General features: G+C 44.7%; 1 protein-coding gene across 2 annotated transcripts in view; it reads left to right on the top strand.

The window, feature by feature from the left end:
* GALNT15 (polypeptide N-acetylgalactosaminyltransferase 15) overlaps positions 1-19790 on the top strand; it is a 38918-nt gene extending 19128 nt beyond the window's left edge. The window contains exons 4-10 of one of the 2 annotated variants that reach the window (XM_038740914.1): positions 3905-4072; positions 5841-5958; positions 8633-8827; positions 14494-14625; positions 15890-15991; positions 17065-17208; positions 18130-19790. In XM_038740914.1, coding sequence (XP_038596842.1) covers positions 3905-4072; positions 5841-5958; positions 8633-8827; positions 14494-14625; positions 15890-15991; positions 17065-17208; positions 18130-18273 — 1003 coding nt within the window. In that variant the 3' untranslated portion in view covers positions 18274-19790. Of the gene's footprint in view, positions 1-3904; positions 4073-5840; positions 5959-8632; positions 8828-14493; positions 14626-15889; positions 15992-17064; positions 17209-18129 lie in introns of those variants that run through there. The other variant, XM_038740921.1, reaches the window with a different exon arrangement.
* Positions 19791-20292: the final 502 nt, after the last annotated feature.

Genomic DNA, 20292 nt, shown 5'->3' with positions numbered 1-20292 from the left:
ATAGTAAGCACATAATAAATGCCATTATTATTCCTATTATAATCATTATTATTATTATTATAATTTCTGGGCCACCCTGCTGGAGTAACAAAAGAGCCTCTGAGTTTTGAGTGGATGAAAACACCAGTTCTGCTTTGTTATTCTCATCATCTTTGCCTTAAGCATTTACTTCTCTCTGACAACACAGTACAGCACTTATTATGACTTTGAGTAAAGATACATGCTTTTTGAAAGCGTCATTATTCCTAATGATTTTCCAAGGGATGAAAGATCTGTATGGAGTCCCAAGAATGGAGACATTCTGTAGTTCAACGAGCCTCTCTAGCAGAGAAAATAACAGTAAATCACGCCAATTTAAGGAAGAAAAACAAAAAGCAAAATGACCTGCGGTAGACACGATGTGCATCAAACCAAGAATTTCAAATATTCACTAATTAATGTCACCCTGGTCGGTGGTTCAGAACATTGTTACCAGCCATGTTGTGAGGTTCCTTCTGTTTCCCACTCTGGACTCCACAGAATCGAATGAGCGATGCTTGCCAGGGAGAGAGTTTTACTTCAAAGGGCCGTCCGAGGAAGGGGCTGACTTGTTGCCAGTGACTGAAAGAAATAAGTAAGAAAAGGAAATTACAAGCAGCAGGCTCCTGCTTCCAGTTACCTTCGGCTGAAAATGTACACATTATCAAGGAGTCATCGTAGGAGGGCGGGAAGCCAGATGTGTCTCGTCGGAACATTCCGCGGTTGAAGGTGGGAGCGCTGAATGAGAAACTCGGCACCAAGTGGGAGCGGCCCTAGCCAGAGATGCCTGTGGGCCCCGCCTGCCCATTTCTGACTGATGACTTTTCTCGTCCCCTGTCCACGAGGCTGTAAAACTGACCAGGAAGCATTTGCCAAATTTACAGAGATTACTCACGGGACTCCGCGTGACCCATACAGCTCACATCTGTCCCGAAGACCCTCTAAGTTACACGCACACGCGCGCAAACACACACGCCAGCACACATTCATGGGGGCTAAAGGGAGGGAGAATTTGGTCCACAGGAAATAGTCTGCAGGGGCTGCGCACGTGAATTATGTACACATACATGCATGCACATGCACATACATAGTTTGTGTACACACACCTCAGTCCCATCTTCCCCTGATTCCTTCCCCAAGGCCATGGTCGGAATCGGCTGGTCTGTGCGTGGATATGCCCTCCAGGATTTTCCCAGTGCTCTGACCTGTCTACATGTTTTGTTTTGTTGTCTGTCTCCCCTTTCTAGACTGTGAGCCCGTTGCTGGGTAGGAACCATCTCTATATGTTGTCGACTTGTACTTTCCAAGCGCTTAATACAGTGCTCTGCACACGGTAAGCACTCAGTAAATACGATTGAATGAATGAATCGGCCAAGCCCACCAGCACACACTCTCCAGTTGATGTGCTTAGGTCTTTTGGAAACTTAAGGCAAGTTCCTTTTTTTACATGAAGCTGAGTTTAACTTACTTTCACATTGTCTAGAAGAGTGCCACACAGGTATAATACATGCTTTTAGATTAGTAGAAGAATAGTTGGAAAGAACCTCGAAAAATCATCTGGCACAGTTCCCCGCCTCCAGGCAGCCAGATTATAGAACCGCCAGGACAGAAAGACATCTACTGTTTTCTTAAAGTGCTCCAGGAATAGAGAAACCCCAGCCTGCTTTACTGCAACATTTTGTCTGAAGCTCAATTCGATTCAAGGAGCTAAAATAGTCTTCAGGGGCTTGTTCAGAAAGAATCTGTCTAACTTCTTGTTGGCAATAAGTGAGATTTGAGATGCCCCAGTAAGTTTCCCAGTCGGTTCTCTCACCTTCTCAATTATTGTGATTTTGAGGGCAACTTTGAAGACCTGTGATGTTTCCTCAGTAGTTCAAATGTTGAGGAAAACCCCTTGCCACCATGTAGATGCCCAAACATAAACTTCCTTTTTGTGGGTTTCTATGGGACTGCTATCAGAAACAGATCCTTCAGCATTCATTCCTCTTGGTTTTGATTGAAGTAATTATCTACTCAAAAGCCTGGCTGATTCTTTCTGCTTCACAGGGCCTCATCCAGTAAAGTGGGATGAGAAAATCAGTGGAGTGTTGCTTCAAGCTCTGCAGGATTCTCTTCTGGTCTTTGATGAGGTGAAGCTCTCTTCCTCCCTTCAAAGCCCTACTGAGAGCTCACCTCCTCCAGGAGGCCTTCCCAGACTTAGCCCCCTCCTTCCTTTCCCCCTGCTCCCCCTCGCCTTACCTCCTTCCCCTCCCCACAGCACCTGTATATATGTATATATGTTTGTACATATTTATTACTCTATTTTACTTGTACATATTTATTCTATTTATTTTATTTGATTTATATGTTTTGTTTTGTTGTCTGTCTCCCCCTTCTAGACTGTGAGCCCACTGTTGGGTAGGGACCGTCTCTAGATGTTGCCAACTTGTACTTCCCAAGTGCTTAGTACAGTGCTCTGCACACAGTAAGCGCTCAATAAATACGATTGAATGAATGAATGAATGAATGAAAGGTGGAGTCCGTCATGCTTCTTTGGGACTGTGATAATGTGTATGGAATCCAAGTGCAGATATGATAGCCACAGATCCCCAATTGTGAAAAAACTTTGGTTGACCCCGTCTCTGGAGTCTGGGATTATTTCAACTCTGCCTGTCTCATAAAATGGATGGCAGGCAAACAGTAAATCTCACTGTTAGCATCGCTGGCATCTCTCTATTAGGTTCTTGTGCTGCTTCGTGCCAGACCTTTCTGTTTAGGCTCTTACTTTGTTCCTTGGCTAAAGAAATTTTTCTCCCCAGCAACTCTTAGGAGAGCAGTGGAGTGAGATTCTGCTACTGAACAGAAGGCATAACATTCTTAAAACATCTGGGCTTATTTCAACTTTGGCTCTATTGTGAAATTAATCGGGTGATCCCATGTTGAGAGTCACTCTAACATATATGGTCACCAAATGCAAACAGTAAGCAGTATTAGAAATTAATTTAGAACATAAATGCCGAGAGCTCTGATATTCACTCTAGATAATCTCCTTCGAAAGGGCCTATTCGGCCTATTTAAATATGTACAGTAGCCCATCTTAAAGCTATGTGTAGTTGGTTCTGATCTATCAGGTAAATGATTTCGTCTATTTTTTTTTTTTTTATTATGTGATGGGAAACTTTCTTAAGCCTCATATATTCTAATAATGACACACAGGATGACGAAAGGATTTTAGTAGGCAAAGAGAAAACAGGAAACCAAGTTGACTCTAGGGTGAACTCTGACAAGTGATCAACCAGTAATATCATAACTTACTCCTAAATCCATAAGCTCGTTGTAGGCTGGGAATGTGTCTGTTATATTGTTAAGGTGCTTAATATAATAGTAAATGCCCAATAGTACTTGGGACCTGGGTTCTAATCACAACCCCACACTTGTCTGTTTTGTGAATTTGGGTAAGTCACTCAACTTCCCTGTGCCTCCGTTACCTCATCTGTAAAATAGGGATTAAGACTATTAGCCCCATATGGGACATGAACTATGTCCAACTGAATAATTTGTATTTACTCTAGCATTTAGTACAGTGCCTGGCACTTAGCACTTAAAAAGTACCATTTTTTTTAAAAGGAGTTTATAGTCTAGAGAGGGTGGTAACATTAATATAAATAATTAATTTATGGATGTGTGCATAAGTGCTGTGGACCTGAGGGTGGAGTGAGTAAAGATTATACATTCAAGTACAAGGGTGACACAGAAGGGAGTGGGAGAAGTCTTGCCCTGTTTGGCCCCATGCTTGTCAGAGCACTGTCTAATTAATAATTTTACTGGTTCCTTATGTTTGATCCCTCTATATTTAAATGATCTCTGCAAGAATGTATTAAAATACTGTCCTTTTTTTTTTTTCCAGAAATCGAGTTGTCACTCCTGTCCTAGATGTGATTGATTGGAAGACTTTCCAGTATTTTCACTCAGAGGATCTGCAACAAGGGGTGTTTGACTGGAAATTAGATTTCCACTGGGCACTGTTACCAGAGCAAGAAAGGAAGGTACGCCAGTCTCCCATCAGCCCCATCAGGTAATGCTCCATTACCTAAAATGCTTTTCTACCCTCTCTTCTGGGCCACCATGAAAACTAGAGTTCAACTCATCAACTGAAAGGGATGAGTTGCTTTAGTTATTCTAATTTATGGACATAGGCCATGAATAGCCATACCTCATGTCTTGTGTAAATGATAAAATAATGCTTTGTTAACAGCCACCAGGAGTTTACAGGGTTTTTTCCTGGAAATTTGTAAGGCTATTAGGTTTCATTTTAAACAATTTAGATGGTCTAATGATGATACTTATTAAATGCTTACTGTGTGCCAAGCACTGTGCTAAAAACTTGAGTATATACAAAATAACCAGTTTGGGCACACTTCCTAACTCATATGAGACCCCCAGTTTGATGGAAAATAGGTGGAAGAGGAAAAGTGAAAGGGCTAGCTCATCCACAAATTGTTACTCAGCCCCTGACCAATCAATAGCTGACTTCTCTTGGGCTCTTGGAGGGAACCCTAATATACTGCTCCTGGAAGACTAAAAGCATATTTTTCAGACTGAGACTGAAAGAAGAAAGAAGGAAAGGGCCGGGTCTGAGAGCCCGTCCCAGGGACATTTACTGGTTAAGGCCCATTTAGTATGGAATACAGTTATTTGACTGAAGAGCCTTTTCTTTAAACAGTCAGTGCACTCCCATAATATCGTGAAGCTTTAGTGTTCCTCTGTGTTCTCCCCTAAACCCAAAAGCCAGGAGCTGGGTGCCAGATGGACAGTCAGGGCAGTCAGGGAATGGAAGTAGGATCTCCCACCCCAACCATGGGAATGAGCAAATGGTCTAGCAGCAACTCAGTGTAGATTACCAAAGCAAATCCCACCCAGATTGGTATAGGGGCCCAACGGTCAACCCAGCGAACCCCTCCGCTCCTCAGCTACCCAGCCCTTCAAGTCCCTCAGCTCCTCAACCTCTGAAGTTCAAGAGAGCCCACTGATAAACTTTTGAGATTCTGTTTAATTTCACTCTCCAACATCGCCGCTCTTCAACTGCCTCTTTACCATCCCAGAGTGCATGCCCAGTGTAGCAATATTAGATTGGGAGGCCCAGAGTCCTGTAACATCTTCCCTGACAAAAGCCTAGTCCACTTCTACGTACAACCTTGACTGCCACTGGTTATCTTCCTCCACTATTCACCTAACAAGCCTGGAAAATCTGCTTTTCACCTTTGGGAGCCTAACCTCCAGCTGTCTGGACAGCCTAGTGAAGCCTAGTGAAGGTGTCCCCTTATTGCCTGATGCATTCCTTCACTCTGGCTTCAGCTTGAGGTGGCAAAATCCTCAAAGATTGGGAGGCAGAACCTGTTGGCCTCTGAGGACACCTAGCTGAGTGACCAGCTCAGCTTCTAGGTGTTGGAAACTTAGAATCATACTGACTACCCTTTCATTCTGGGAGTGCGTATATGTGGCCCTTTTCAGAGACAGGGGAATAGACTAAATGACCTACCGTGGTCCCGTCCACACTTTGGATTCTGTGAGTCCCTCCGTTCAAAGTCTAAACGGCAGCTCAACTTCCCTAACAGATCGTTCAGTTCTATCCTCCTGCAACTCTCCACTCCTGCCTGGATGTCCTCAGCTGGCCTGCCATCTGGTTTCTGAGGTGATACCCACAATATGACTTCCCCCTGCCCCACCTTCCACGGTCTCAGTGCATCCTAACACCCGCTCCCCTAGTTCTGGGGTGTAAAAAGCTCCCAGTAGAATTAGTTTAGCTCATTGTCAACTGCAGTTTTCCTTTCTCCTTTTGTTAGAAGTCCCGTGGTACCTGGAGGAGTGGTGGCAATGGACAGACATTATTTCCAAAACACTGGCGCGTACGACTCTCTCATGTCCCTGTGGGGAGGCGAAAACCTGGAGCTGTCTATACGGGTAAGGGCCGGAGGTGAATGTCAGGCCTGACTTGGTTGGCAGGGATCATTGCTGTGTTCCCCTAACAATCGGTCAGTCAGTCAACGGCCTATATTGAGCACCTACAGAATGCTGAGCACCAGAGGTGCCCAATTTACATTTTGAGCATGGGGGTGAACTTGGGGCAGAGCTATGGGGGTGCGAGGGGCTTTAAGGGCAAAATGGGGAGAGTAGGAAAGGCAAGGAGATAAACCTGGGGGAGAAAAATGAAAAAAGAGGAAGGAAAAGGAGAGGAGGTGAGGAAGAGCAGGGTGGAGAAGAAGGTAAGAGAGCACTAGACACTGTCTCTTTCGATTAAAGCCTCCATTGTAATCATTTCCTTTGTCTGGGTTTACGGTCCTGAAGTTTTCTACCAGATCAAGGCTCAACTGTCATTTTGTTTGAGACAGGAGACTCAGGTCATTATAATCACTTTCCGCAGAGACTAGTTCAGCCTTCTGGAACATAATTAGGGAAAGGACCCAACCGGTTAAAACTTACCCTGCCTCCTACTACTTTGTTGTGGTGTCAGTGCTCCCTTCACCACCACCTCTGTCACCTCTGCCTCTGCCATGGCTGCTCTGATTAGTACATCACTAAGTGGAGGGACCGGAGAGTGGATACAGCCCATGTGGGATGGGCTATCTTCTTGCCCAGTGCTCATGGGCCTGGGCTGCTATTATCCCTCACTTTGGTGCTTCCCTGCCCAGTAAACAGCCCAAATCAATTGCTGCAGTGCTTGGCATGGCTAGTGCCCCTCAAACCACAGGGGTGATACGTCCCCTCTGTCCGTGGTAAGCTGCCCTCTCCCTCGGGCCACATCCCACAAGGGAGTGGGACTTAGTGGCAGGGGTATGGAGGCAATTAGCCGCTGGTGAAGGGGCTGGATTACCACCATGGACTCCATTTTAGCAGCCCCTTGAGGACAGTGAGAACCCCACAGATCCTCCGTCTGTCACCCACAAGAGGGCAAGGAGTGGACTACACATCAATCATACTATTGAGTCCTTACTGTATGCAGAGCACTGTACTGAGCGCTTGGAAGCGTGCACTATAACATGGTTGGTAGACATGTTGCTTGCCCACACTGAGTTTACAGCGTAGGAGGCTTACGGCTCCTTTCTGGTCAATGGGTCGGGTGAACTACCTGTGGCTCAAAAACTTGATGGGGGAAAGCTAATAGTGTCGACCCTTGGTGCCAAGTGCCAAGTTTATAGAGGACCATCGTCTCTGTTGAGAGAAGATGAGTAGCAAGGCATATGTTCCCTGCCCTCAAGGAGTTTACAGTCTAAAGGGGGAGATATTTCTGAACTCCACTGTGTTTATGCGTGGGCAGCAGGATTGCCTGCAGGCTCTCAGTGAAATGAGGACTTGGCGTGTAATCCAAGAAAATCCTATGATACTGGTGTTGCCTCACGCTGTTACCTTTTGTAAGTGAAATATCAGAAGTGTTTCTACTCCTAAAATCAAGGGGGCCATGGCAACAGGAGGAGAGGAAACTGGAGGTTTACTATTAAAATCCTGAGGTTAAATTCTATTTACCTCTGATTCAGGAGAGCTCATGGCATTGCTCATCGGATGGGAATGGTACTTAAGGAACATGAAACATACTTTAGAGTGATTTCAAGGGTGTCTAATGGAATGTGCACTGGGAAGGGAGAACGGGAGACTTGGGTTCTAATGCTAGCTTTAACAAGGTGATCTTGGGTAAGTCACTTACCTTCTCAGTGCTTCAGTTTCCACATTTTTCAAGAAAGGATAATAACCTCTCCCCATTCCCCTATCTCCAGGGGTTCTTGTGATGATGAATGAAATAATAGTTGTGAAAGGCGATACATAATAATACTTGGATTTTATATAACCCTTTCATTTGCAAAGCAGTTTCATATGTCTGGGTCTCATTTTTGTCCTCATGCTTTCCCTGTGGGGAAGGGAAAGGCAGGTAGTAGCTCTATTTTACAGATGAAGAAACTGAGGCAAAAAGACGTTCAGTGGTTTGCTTAAGGTCACAAAAGGCTGAGTTGGGATTCTCCAATCCAGTTCCTCCAGATGCTACCAGATGCATACTTTCTGCACCACAAAGTATTTTTATGTATAAACCTCCATTAACTCAGCTAAAATCTAAATTAGACATAGACCAGGATTTAGGAAAATCAGGCTGAATTTGACTCCCTCAAAACTGCCATCATTTCTGATCACTTTGACCTGATAGTGAATTCAAGCTCAGTGCTGACTTGCGAATGCAGGAGAATGGAGGTCCAAGTCGCCAAAAGCAGGTAGAACTCATTGCAAAAGAAAACTATTTCCCACTGGCTTTGAAGAGAGTTTCTAAAATCTGCGAGTGAACCAAGATGAGTGACAGGATTTCTCACACTCCAGTTCTCTATCTTCCCTTCTGACTTGGTGACTTTAATTTGTTTTGCTCTACATTGCTTATTACTTATTCATTCAGTCGTATTTATTGAGCGCTTACTGTGTGCAGAACACTGTACTAAGCGCTTGGGAAGTACAAGTCGGCAACATATAGATACAGTCCCTACCAAACAACGGGCTCACTTAGCATTCACTGGAGCTCCCAGTTTACTGATATTTTAAGGAAAAATCAGCCAAGAAACACTTTGCTCTCTTACAGAGTTCACTTTTCTCTTTATTCTAGGTCTGGCTCTGTGGTGGTTCTGTAGAAATTCTTCCCTGCTCTCGTGTGGGACACGTCTACCGAAATCAGGCCTCAACCACCTTACCTATCCAAGAGGCCGTCCTTAGGAACAAGATCCGGATTGCGGAAACCTGGCTTGGTTCCTTTAAAGAAATCTTTTATCAGCACAGTCCTGAGGCTTTCTCACTGCGCAAGGTAAAGGGAAAACCACAGAGAGGCGTGGACAGGGAGGGTTTGTGGCCCAGGAAATCGTTTATTCATTCAATCGTATTTATTGAGCGTGTGGAGCACTGTACTAAGCATTTGGGAGAGTACAATACAACAATAAACAGACACATTCCCTGTCCACAAAGAGCTTACAGTTTGGCGGGGGGTGTGGGGGTGATGATCAGATCAAATTCCATGCTTTAGTTTCCTATTCAAGCTCTTTCTGCTCATCTGACATGCACAAACTCCTCCAAAAGGAGATTCAGGAAGGGGGAAAGAAAACCATCAGAGAAGCACGAAGGCCTGGAAAATAATTGTCCCACCACACTCTAGCTCGATACTACCGCCCCACTTCTGAGCCATCCTAGTGAAATCGGGCAAACAGTTGGGCCTGTGGGCAAAGAGGCCGAAGCTACATGTTTCCCCAGGCCACGTGGGCTCCAGGCACTTCCCTAGACTAGAGGCTGGTGACCCCCTTCTAGCCAACCCGTGCTGCAAGATATTTTACTCACATTGCACCATGGTTTCTCTACACCCCAGAGAGAGGGATCAGTTTAGGGGACTCGCTATAGCATTGGCATTAGAGATGCCTAGGAGTCATGGAGCCCATTTCCCTTTCAAAAAATGACAAGCATATGCCCTCCATGTGCTGATTTAGCTCTTAGGCATCAGTCACACCTCCTGCATTCTTCTGCATTAACATGGCCACACCCTTACGTGTCCAGATCTGCCCCCAGAATATCCTGTTATCATGAGCCGGTTGAGCTGGGCAAATAATCATAACAATAATAATAATTGTGGTATTTGTTAAGTGCTTACTATGGGTCAAGCACTGTACTAAGCACTGGGGTAGATTCACGATAATCAGGCCCTACGTGAGGCTTACGATCTAAGCAAGAGGGAGAACAAGTATTGAATCCCCGTTTTGCAGTTGAGGGAACTGAGGCACAGAGAAGTTAAGTGAATTGCCCAAGATCACACAGCAGACAAGTGGTGGAGCCGGGATTAGAGTCAGGATTAGAACCCAGGTCCCCTGACTCCCAGGACCAAGCTCATTCCACTAGGCCATGCTAAACTAAGTTCAGGTTAATGTTCTAAATGGCTCAAGAAATCTACCAGCTCATGGAATTATTTTTAACCGACTTAACTCACTCTCCCAAGAGGTACCCAGAGAAAAACATCTTTTAAACCATCATTCCTTACTAATTCCCCAGCGTGGATCCTTGGGCAAGGGTGTCTACGAGATAGCCCCATTTTTCATGATGTCTTTACACCCATTCAGGGATTAAAGTGAGCTTCCCAGAGGCAGAGGCTGAAAGCTTTCCTCTGCAGTTTTTGGTCGTGTGTATGAAAAAGAGGAAAACAAAACCCTCGAGGCTTCTCTGAGAGGTTCACTGATGCACTAATCTTCTAGGTTTATCTAAAGACCAATTACACATCTTTTGTGGACAGGAAACCTGTACTAGATACCTTGATTATTTACTGAAGAACACCATGTGATCCCTGCCCTCTAGGAACTTGCAGTCTAGTTGAGGAGGACACAGTAAATGAAAAGACACCAAAACGAGTGAAGATACCTGCAAAATAAAACCACCTTCATCTCCAAATGTCAGAAATAGAAATTTTTCCCAGAGATCTGCAGGTGAGCTAAGGGAAACTGAAGGGATTGGTGTGTGCACAGTCATATGAGACCCTTGGGAGGCAGGTGAGTTTTTATTAGCATTCTGAAGGGGTGAGGAAATCCAATTTGGCAAACAGGAGGAATCACAGGATAAATAAATACGTTCTCTTATGTTTGTTTACACATTTGATATTTGACCGATCTTAAATGATCAAGGGCGGGGATGTCCTCTGTTTATTTAGAGAACATTAAAAGAAATTTGAATGAATTATAATATGGTTGGGGAGCCTTTTGATTTATTTCCAGAAGGCCTAAGACAATCATGGGCAGGACAAACATATTTGTTTTCCTTGGGTTTAAAATGCACTGTTTTTCCATTATTTATAGAAACGCAATCAGTCTCAGTTGTTGTCTGTGAATGTATGTACTGATGATTTACACTAGCCCTTGGATGGTATCGTGGCAATAGGAGAACCCCAGGGCAGCGTCAGTTCTCTGAGGCTGAACTTAAAAGTGTGAGCCCCACCTGGGACAACTTAATTACCTTGTATCTACCACAGCGCTTAGAACAGTGCTTGGCACATAGTAAGTGCTTAACAAATAACATTATTATTATTGTTATTATTACCTACACTGATTTTTGACCGTTGATGTGTGAGAGGGACCAGGGTGAAAGATGAGAGGTGTATCTTTTGGTCAGCCCTTTGGGCGTTCTGTGTGATTCTGAGGAGAACCATTTTGTTTCTCCAAGGTGCTGCAGTTCAAGCTACGGGCTGCAAATCTTTCTTGGAGCATTTGCCAACTCTTTCATTTCATTTGTCCTCTTCTTTCACACCTATGAGCGCATCAATTCCATGCCTGTCAGTAAAGTGTAACAGTTTCCCCTTGGTGGAGGCCTGGACCCCAGAAATTCATTGCCGCTGTAGCATTGCTCAATCCCGAACCATGGCCATGACCGGGAGTTTCGTTTAGTGAATGGGGCCACCTTCTGGGAAAAAGGAAAAATAGAGCAGAGACAGGGTGTTTCAGGGTGACCTGCGTCCTTTTCGCTCGTGGGGAGACAAGCAGGGCCACAACTTACACCATCCTTCCATGCAGCGTTCTCAACACTGAAGCCTCCGGCGTTGTTGCACGAAACACCCCAAAATATCTTCGTTTCCTACCCTTTATCCCAGTTAGGGAAGAGAGGTTGAGTGCTTCACTTGGTCTCTAGTCGCAAAGAGAGAAGCAGCATAGTTTAATGGATAGAGCACAGGCCTGGGAATCAGAAGGACCTGGTTTCAAATCTCAGTTCCACCACTTGTCTGTTTTATAACCTTGAGCAAGTCACTTATATTCTCTGCACCTCTGTTACCTCATTTGTACAGTGGGGATTAATACTGTGAGACCCACGTGGAACAAGGACTGGGTTCAACCTGATTATTGTATCTCTACCCCGGAGTTTAGTACAGTGCCTGGCACATAGTAAGTGCTTAACAAATACCATAAAAAAGAGAGAGTTAAAGGTGGAGCCAGAGTGGTTCTTGTAGGGTGAGAGAATCAGGCCTCATTTCTTCAGGTACCTAGTTCACAGAGAATTGCAGTTCCCATGCTAATTGGTTCCAACCTCCCTTCTTGGGATGGAAAAGCAAACTAAATGTCTCAAACAAAATCCAAATAAGGGTTCATCTTCACTGTTTTGTTCAGTCTGCTACCATTTCACTGCCAAATCAGATGCTGTTCAGTTCTGACACATTTAACTCGAGAATGCTTTTAATGGATCTGTAACCAAACACTGTTTTTAGGTTTAAGTCTAAGCTGATTTATCTGGTAAATGGCAACTGACATCTCCCCAAGGCAATCTCATCCCATCTCTTACGTTGTAAGGGCTCACCTTAGATAGTCTCCTCCATTCCCTTTAGTCTCTTCCATTCCCCATCATGGTACATTCTTCAAGGAAAGTGATGTGGTAAAGTATTTTGTCAGATGCATGAAGTAGGAAACAAAGATGCTTCCGAACGCGAGTCATCCCGATTTCTTTATCGCATTTCGCAGTAAAGGAGCTTGCTTCATGTTCCTGGGAAATACCACCTAGAAAGAAGAAGCAGCGTGGCTCAGTGGAAAGAGCCCGGGCTTTGGAGTCAGAGGTCATGGGTTCAAATCCCAGCTCCGCCCATTGTCAGCTGTGTGACTTTGGGCAAGTCACTTTACTTCTCTGTGCCTCAGTTACCTCATCTGTAAAATGGGGATGAAGACTGTAAGCCCCCCGTGGGACAACCTGTAACCTCCCCAGCACTTAGAACAGTGCTTTGCACATAGTAAGTGCTTAATAAATGCCATTATTATTATTATCATTATTATTATTAGAAAGCCGGGCAGCTTCTTGACAGGAAAAAGATGCTAAATCCAGAAAAGAGATAACGTTGGCAGGATAGCAGGGAGGTCTGTAGGTACCAGCTCCTAAATAACCGGAATGATATTGGCATCATGGCTACAATGGTCTATTACATGTCCTTCAATGGATTTCCAGGGTGCACAGCACATACTCCTAATATGGGCCACTCTCCAGGGCCTTTTAAGAGCAGCTAGAATCAAAATGAAAACATGTTTTGGACAGTTAACTGCTTGATAAGATTAGTTATAATTATAAAAATAATAATGAATTGGCCTTCGGGGGGAGTCAACCCCATGTAAAGAAGAGATTACACCCTTTTGACCTCTGAAGTAATAGACTTTTTATAGTCCAGACTCTGTGCTAAAGTCATTATGCAGGAAAATGCCCTTTTCTTCACTTCAGTAGGGGACTGTACTGGAATAGCTACAAGATCAAGTGGTGCCCATTTGATAGTAAGTTCGTTGAGGGCAGGGATGGGAATTCCTTTGTAATCATGGTTCAACAGAGTATGAATCCAATAAATTCTCACTCCGCTTTGCATGGCCTCACCTTTCTGTTGGGTAGGGCAGCTCCCTCCCTGCATCCCTGCCCTGACTTCCATTGGCTCAGAGATCTCCAAGTCACACCAGTTTCAGACACTGACCTGTACCTATAAGGATGGAAATTCCGTTTGCTTTGAAGTTCCTGTGGATGTGCCGGTGGCTTTCGTGAATACTATGAATCCACGCTGATCCAAGCATTCATCATTTCCAGCCTCGACTGCTGCTTCGACCACCTTGCTGACCTCCCTGCCTCCTGCCTCTCCCCACCCCAGTCCATAATGCACTCTGCTCCCTGGATCATTTTTCTGAAAAAACATCCAATCCATATCTCCCACCTCCTCCAAAACCTCCAATGGTTGCGCATCTACCTCTGCATAAAACGGCAATTTCTTAACAATGGCTTTAAGCGACTCAATCAGCTCTCTCCCTTCTCCCTAACCTCACTGATCTACTATAACCAATCCAATCACTTATCTCCTTGAAAGTCAACCTTCTCTCTGTACCTCAATCTTATCTATCCCACCACCGACTCTTAGACCATGTTCTCCTTTGGGCCTATAATTCCCCCCCATTTCATATCTGTGAGCCCGTTGTTGGATAGGGACCATCTCTATATGTAGCCAACTTGTACTTCCCAAGTGCTGAGTACAGTGCTCCACACACAGTAAGCGCTCAATAAATACGATTGATTGAATGAATGATTATCTGGCAGTCTACCACTCTCCCCTCCTTGAAAACCCTCCTAAAATCACAACTCCTCCGAGTGGCCTCTCCAGACTAAGCCCTTTATTTCCCCTATCCACCCTCCCTGCTGTGTCAACTGTGAACTTGGCTGTGTACCCCTTAAGCAGTGTGGTACTGACCTCAGCCCCATGATATATATGTCAGTATTCTTTTACTCTACTATTTCTCCTATCCCTAATCTATTTTAATGTCTGTCTGCCCCTGTAGACTGTAAGCTCCTTGTGGACAGGGATCACATCTACCAACTCTGCTGTTGTATTGTGCTTTCGCAAGCATCATACTTTCCCAAGCACTTAGTACAGTACTCTGCATACAGTAAGTGTTCAATAATTCATTGACTGCTTGGTAATCCACTTGCTATCTCCTCATTTAGGTGGAGAAACCCGATTGCAGTGAACGTCTTCAGCTGCAGAGGAGACTGGGGTGTAGGACTTTCCACTGGTTTCTAGCCAACATATACCCTGAACTCTACCCATCTGAACACAGACCAGGCTTCTCTGGAAAGGCAAGAGATGATTTTCAGGATGGGTGGAAGAGGAGGAAGGAGGAGGAGGACATTCAAGTATAATTATATGGATTGTAACACATGGATAAGTTGACATGAAAGGCTAAATTAGTATCAGAATTTGATTAAAGATTTCTCAGAAATAGCAATAAAACTCCCAATATCCAGGAGGCAAGGCTGTATCACTCCAGAGGAAATGTAAGTTGGGCATTCTGCACTTTTTTGGAATTGTGATCAGCAGACCTCAGCAGTCTCCAGAAGCCTGACTCTTGGAAACTGTGCTGGTGTCCCTGATGCTTGTCCAGCCTTCAAGGTGGAGTTGTCCACTCCTAACTCCTAGAACCATGTGTGGCCCCAGAATCATAAAAGCAAGACCAGGAACTGCAGATATTATCCAGATGAGAGTACAGTTGGTTTCTCTATAACTTGTATCAAGATAAGTCAGAATTGTTCCAGTCATCTTTCCAAACCTCACTGTGTGATGACCCTCTGCTTAGTGCTTGGTCTTAATTGGAAATCTGAATGATGCCCCGGCACAGACTAGGGAGAACCGTATCTTATGTTCTCCCAAGCCATGCTTAAGTGCTCCACATATAATAAGCACTCAATAAATACCACTGATTGATTGCTTTTTGTTGTTGCTTTTTCTATTTTATGGTATTTGTTAAGCGCTTATTATGTGTCAAACACTGTTCTAAGGGCTGGGGTAGATACACGTTAATTAGATTGGGCCCTGTCCCTGTCCCTCATGGGGCTTGGGAGAACAGGAGAGCCGAGGCACAGAGAAGTTAAGTGACTTGCCCAAGGTCACGCAGCGGCAAGCATTTGCAGAGCCGGCATTCGTTCATTCATTCAATCGTATTTATTGAGCACTTACTGTGTGCAGAGCACTGTACTAAGCGCTTGGAAAGTACAATTTGGCAACATACAGAGACAGTCCCTACCCAACAGCGGGCTCACAGTCTAGAAGAGGGAGGCAGAGAGCAAAACAAAACAAGTAGACGGGTGTCAGTACCATCAAAATAAATAGGATTATAGATGTATAAGACTAGACTGTGAGCCCATTGTTGGGTAGGGACTGTCTCTATATGTTGCCAACTTGTACTTCCCAAGCGCTTAGTACAGTGCTCTGCACACAGTAAGCGCCCAATAAATACGATTGATTGATTGATTGTATACAGTGATCAGGGAAGAAAGCTACCTGGGAAAGCTATCTTTCAAAGCATAGCCTGGAGTTCATTGCAATCTCAATCTCTGTTTCCAGCTCTTCAGCACTAGAGTTGGATTCTGTGTGGACGGCGGATCCAAAGGGAACATTCCAGGCTCTTCCATAATGCTGCTTCCCTGTAGTGACAGTCAGCATCAGGTAGGATGGTCAGTCCTTCTAAAAATGAACTAAATCCAGATCAGTAACTGTGAGTCCAGGTGTCACGGAGCCTGGGTGAATGGTGGGGTCAACTGTCATATTAGGAGAAATCTTTTGCAATGAGGATACAGAAGAGTTAATAATAATAATGGCATTTATTAAGTGCTTACTATGTGCAAAGCACTGTTCTAAGCGCTGGGGAGGTTACAAGGTGATCAGGTTGTCCCACGGGGGGCTCACAGTCTTAATCCCCATTTTGCAGATGAGGTAACTGAGGCACAGAGAAGTGAAGTGACTTGCCTAAAGTCACACAGCTGATAAGTGGTGGAGCTGGGATTTGAACCCATGACCTCTGACTCCAAAGCCCGGGCTCTATCCACTGAGCCACGCTGCTTCTCTAATGAAGGTTAAGGTTAATGAAGGTTAATGAAGGCCAGAGCTGCTCAACTGTCAGTGCCTGTCGGGGTTTGGGGTTGGGGAAAAGCTGGGGTGGTGGGGCAGAGAGAGAGGCACAAGGGATTGGTTATGGATGAAAAATATGAGGACAAGGCTATTTTAGGGTCATGCTAGTATGGAGCAGGGGCAGATGGGGAGGCCTTTGGAAAATGAGCCCAGGCTGTGTTGGATCTGGAGACAGAAGAGCCATGGGAAATTATTCCCAAGAGGGACCCTGTGGCCTAGGGTAAGAACCCTCTGGTGACAAAGAGCCCCTTGCTCGCCAAAGAGGGCCGGACACCTGATGCTGGTACTGGCTTTTCTACTGAGTGTGAGAAATAGAGAGCTCACAGTCACTGCAGTTCTTGGTTCTTGTTCGGTAGCATTGGAGATGTGAAGGCACGGAGGTCTAATGGGGCTGGCAGAGATGGATCAGAAGTAGACCCGTCTCTAGCATTGAGCTACTGAATGACCTAAGGAAAAACATGTAGCTTCGAGTGTCTCAGTTTCCCCATATCTACAATGGGATAATAGTCCCCTGCCCCTCTTGACCTCCAAGGGTTTTGCGGAGAACTAAGATACTTCGGGATGAAAACGCTGAATAAAGTCTAACCACGTGAACTCATTCCATATCACAGCACCTGGAGTACACCAGCAGGAAGGAAATCCGCTCCGGAACCAAGCTGCAGCTTTGCTTTGATGTTAGGGAAGAGCAGCTCATTCTTCAGAATTGTCTGGAAGAAGCACACACCATTCACCAGCAGCTCTGGGATGTCCAGGAGGTAGGTAATGTCAGCCTAGATACCATATGAGCGGGCTGGGGGTACATTATGAAACTTCCAGTTTTCCAAAATATAGGACCTCCCATCTGTGACTGGTTTGCTTTTAGAACGTGGTCAATCTGTTGACCTCTGTCATTTAATTTGCTAGAACAGGTCATTTATGATTTGAGATGGACTCAAGCCTACAAAGTAAATCTAAACCCCACTCACCTAACCTAATTATGCCATTTCTCAATTCTACCAGTTTGTAACTCCACAGAGATTAATTGTACTTGATTCTGCAGTTGAGAATAAAGGGAGTAGTTCACAATTTGAAAGTCCATTCACAGTAGCCACCAGAAAGCAATTAGTCAATTTCTTCCTGCTTTGCTCCAAATTCAGCACCCGGGTGGTCTGAAATAATGAAAATAGTCCTCCTGAGATAGGTAATTCTCCCTCCCCCATGTTAGTGTCAGTCCCCTTGCTTTCATTGTATCACATGCAACTAATCTGCAGAGGAACTGTATGAAGCAAAATTAATTAAGAAAGGTCTGTGCCTCTAAGGACAACGAGCCACTGAAGGCAATGGACAAAGTCACAGACATGAGCTTCCCCATCCATCACTGCCAAACCAGAGAAGTGAGAAACTATAAAGAGCTTTTGTTGTCCCTGCAACCCCCGTTCATTGATCTTTTCCCTTCCAGAAACCAGGAAGCACGAGAAACTCTGAATCTCTTAATTCTTGTTACTTGCTTTACTGTAAGAAAGATGGTACTAACATTAATTTACAAAAAAAACCCTTTCATTACTTGTTCGGACACATTTTAACCAGAGACTACTAGTGACAGCCATTTGTACAGTTGGTTGGAGACCTCTCTTTTCCTCTTTGCTGATAGGATTTTTTAAATTTTTTTTTTGTGGGGGGGAATTCTTTTTTTCTAGAACGGATGGATTGTTCACATCCTTTCTGGGAAATGCATAGAAGCCGGGCAGAGTGAACAAGAGGACTTGTACCTACGGTTATGCGACCAGAAAGCCGATCAGTTGTGGCGGTTTGAACATGTCAATAAGGTGGATGTAAGATGATTGTCCTGAGGGTCCATCTGAAAGCAGGGTCTCGTCTTCAGCCTCAGAGAGTGAAAAATGACAAAACCTTGCATGGGAAAAGAGGCTTTATTTCTGTTCTTTGTGACAGTAACAGAAAGTTCCTAGGATGAAGCATCATTTCAGAAATGCAGCTGGTGTCTTGTTCTTCTGATGTATTCACTGCACTTCTAGCCTAAAGGCCAGTAATGTTCCTCTCAACTGTAAGAGACTAGGGCTCTGAATGTGCACAATAACATTTAGCTCTTCAGCTATGACCCTGCAGCAGTAAGTGGGTCCTTCATGAATGTCAGATTCATAATATATTCTAAGAAAGGGGTCTAAATACCCTCCGCCTTGGTATCCTCAAGAGAAATACATCCAAGTGCCCAGTTTGCTTTGTTCCAATCCGTTTTTGGCCCACTCCCTAATGACTGCCTGCAGGGCCTTCAGGGGAAGGGCAGTGAAAGAGCAAGCACATGCAAAAGGAGAGTTGGACCATGTCCATCAGTGGGAAGACAGCAGTGGGCTGTAGCCCAATCTCCTTAAAATTTAGGTTTGCAAGCCACCAGAAGAGGTGGTTGGGGGTTGGGGGGAGTTGAGAGGGCAAGAAATGCAGTTGGGAGGGTAAGGTCCTGGGGTCCCTGGAGGCAGCCAAGATGCAAGCAGATCAGCCATATTCAGAAGGTAGAAGAGTCAGGCAAGTCTTATCCATATTAGTGATATTTTTTCCTACACAGTGACGTGTCTTCCTGTTGCCCCTCTCTTGACCCATTCCTGTTCCAAATCCTCTCATCTCTTCTCTCTCCTTTCCCCACCTTTCATCCTTTTCCCCATCTCTCACATTTCTTTCTCATTTCTCTTTTGTTTTTCTGTCTCTTCTGCACTTTATTCTCTGTCTCTTTCTCATTTTTGCTCATAGAGAGGATTGAATCTAGCAGTTGAAACTGGGCATGTCCAGTGGTAGAAGCAGGTTTCCTTTCTAAGTGAACTGTTCTATTGGCCTATTTTAGTGTTTATATCATGTAGGGAACTCCCTGGTAGGGCAGTTTGGTTGTGCTGGAAAGAAAGTCCCACAGGATGCGAATGAGCCAGGCTATCCCTCTGGTTTGGCTAAGGCCTCAACATTCTCCTAGGTAAGTACCCTCCCAAGAAGAGTCAAAGGGTGTAGGGTGTTTGGGATGAGTCTGTTCCGAAGGGCTTGGCTGTATGCAAGAAATACCCAGCTAACAACTGATGTCATATTTATCATATTACCTCTTCTGCTACATACTGCCAAGGCTTTCAGTTACAGTTTGGATCCCTGGTACTTTGCCACCCAAGGAAAACAATTTCCTTGTTTCTTGCTTCGGGTTTGTTAGTTTCCAGGCAAATATTCAGCAAAAGTCAAATACTCTGGCAAGCCTGTTAAGCTTAAGGATGGGTAGTAAACAGAGAATTTAAAAGCTCTTAGGGGTTAAGAAAGAAGCTCTATTTTTGAAAATAATTTTATTGTTGGAACTTTGTGTTTGTATCATAAATCACTGGTATAAATTAATATAATAAAATACAATAATAAATTCCATGAAAGAGGTGTGGTTAATAATATTTAATGAAAGGGACAAGGTTGTTTATTCAGTTGAAAAGACAGTGGTGTTTCTTGCTACCCTCTTTTTTAACTACCAGATGTGCCACTTAGCCGACAGAAACGATGGACCTTATCAGCTCAGCCCTGGGCCTTTGTTTTCAGAAAAGTGAAGCTCCAGGAAAAGTCCTGCTGGTAGGCTTGTTAACAGAGGGCTTCCGAATGCTCCCTACTTACTCTGGCTCTCCCTCGATGCGGGGGCTGCCTCGGTCACCTAGCCAAGTCTACGGTGGGCACCTTGGTCATCAAACAAAAGACAAGGACTCATCTCAGAGAGCTCACCTCCTCCAGGAGGCCTTCCCAGACTGAGCCCCTTCCTTCCTCTCCCCCTCGCCCCCCTCTCCGTCCCCCCATCGTACCTCCTTCCCTTCCCCACAGCACCTGTATATATGTATATA

The sequence above is a fragment of the Tachyglossus aculeatus genome, chromosome 2 (genome assembly GCF_015852505.1).
Source record: "Tachyglossus aculeatus isolate mTacAcu1 chromosome 2, mTacAcu1.pri, whole genome shotgun sequence".
Lineage (NCBI taxonomy): Eukaryota > Metazoa > Chordata > Mammalia > Monotremata > Tachyglossidae > Tachyglossus > Tachyglossus aculeatus.
This window is presented reverse-complemented; position numbering and strand designations above follow the sequence as displayed.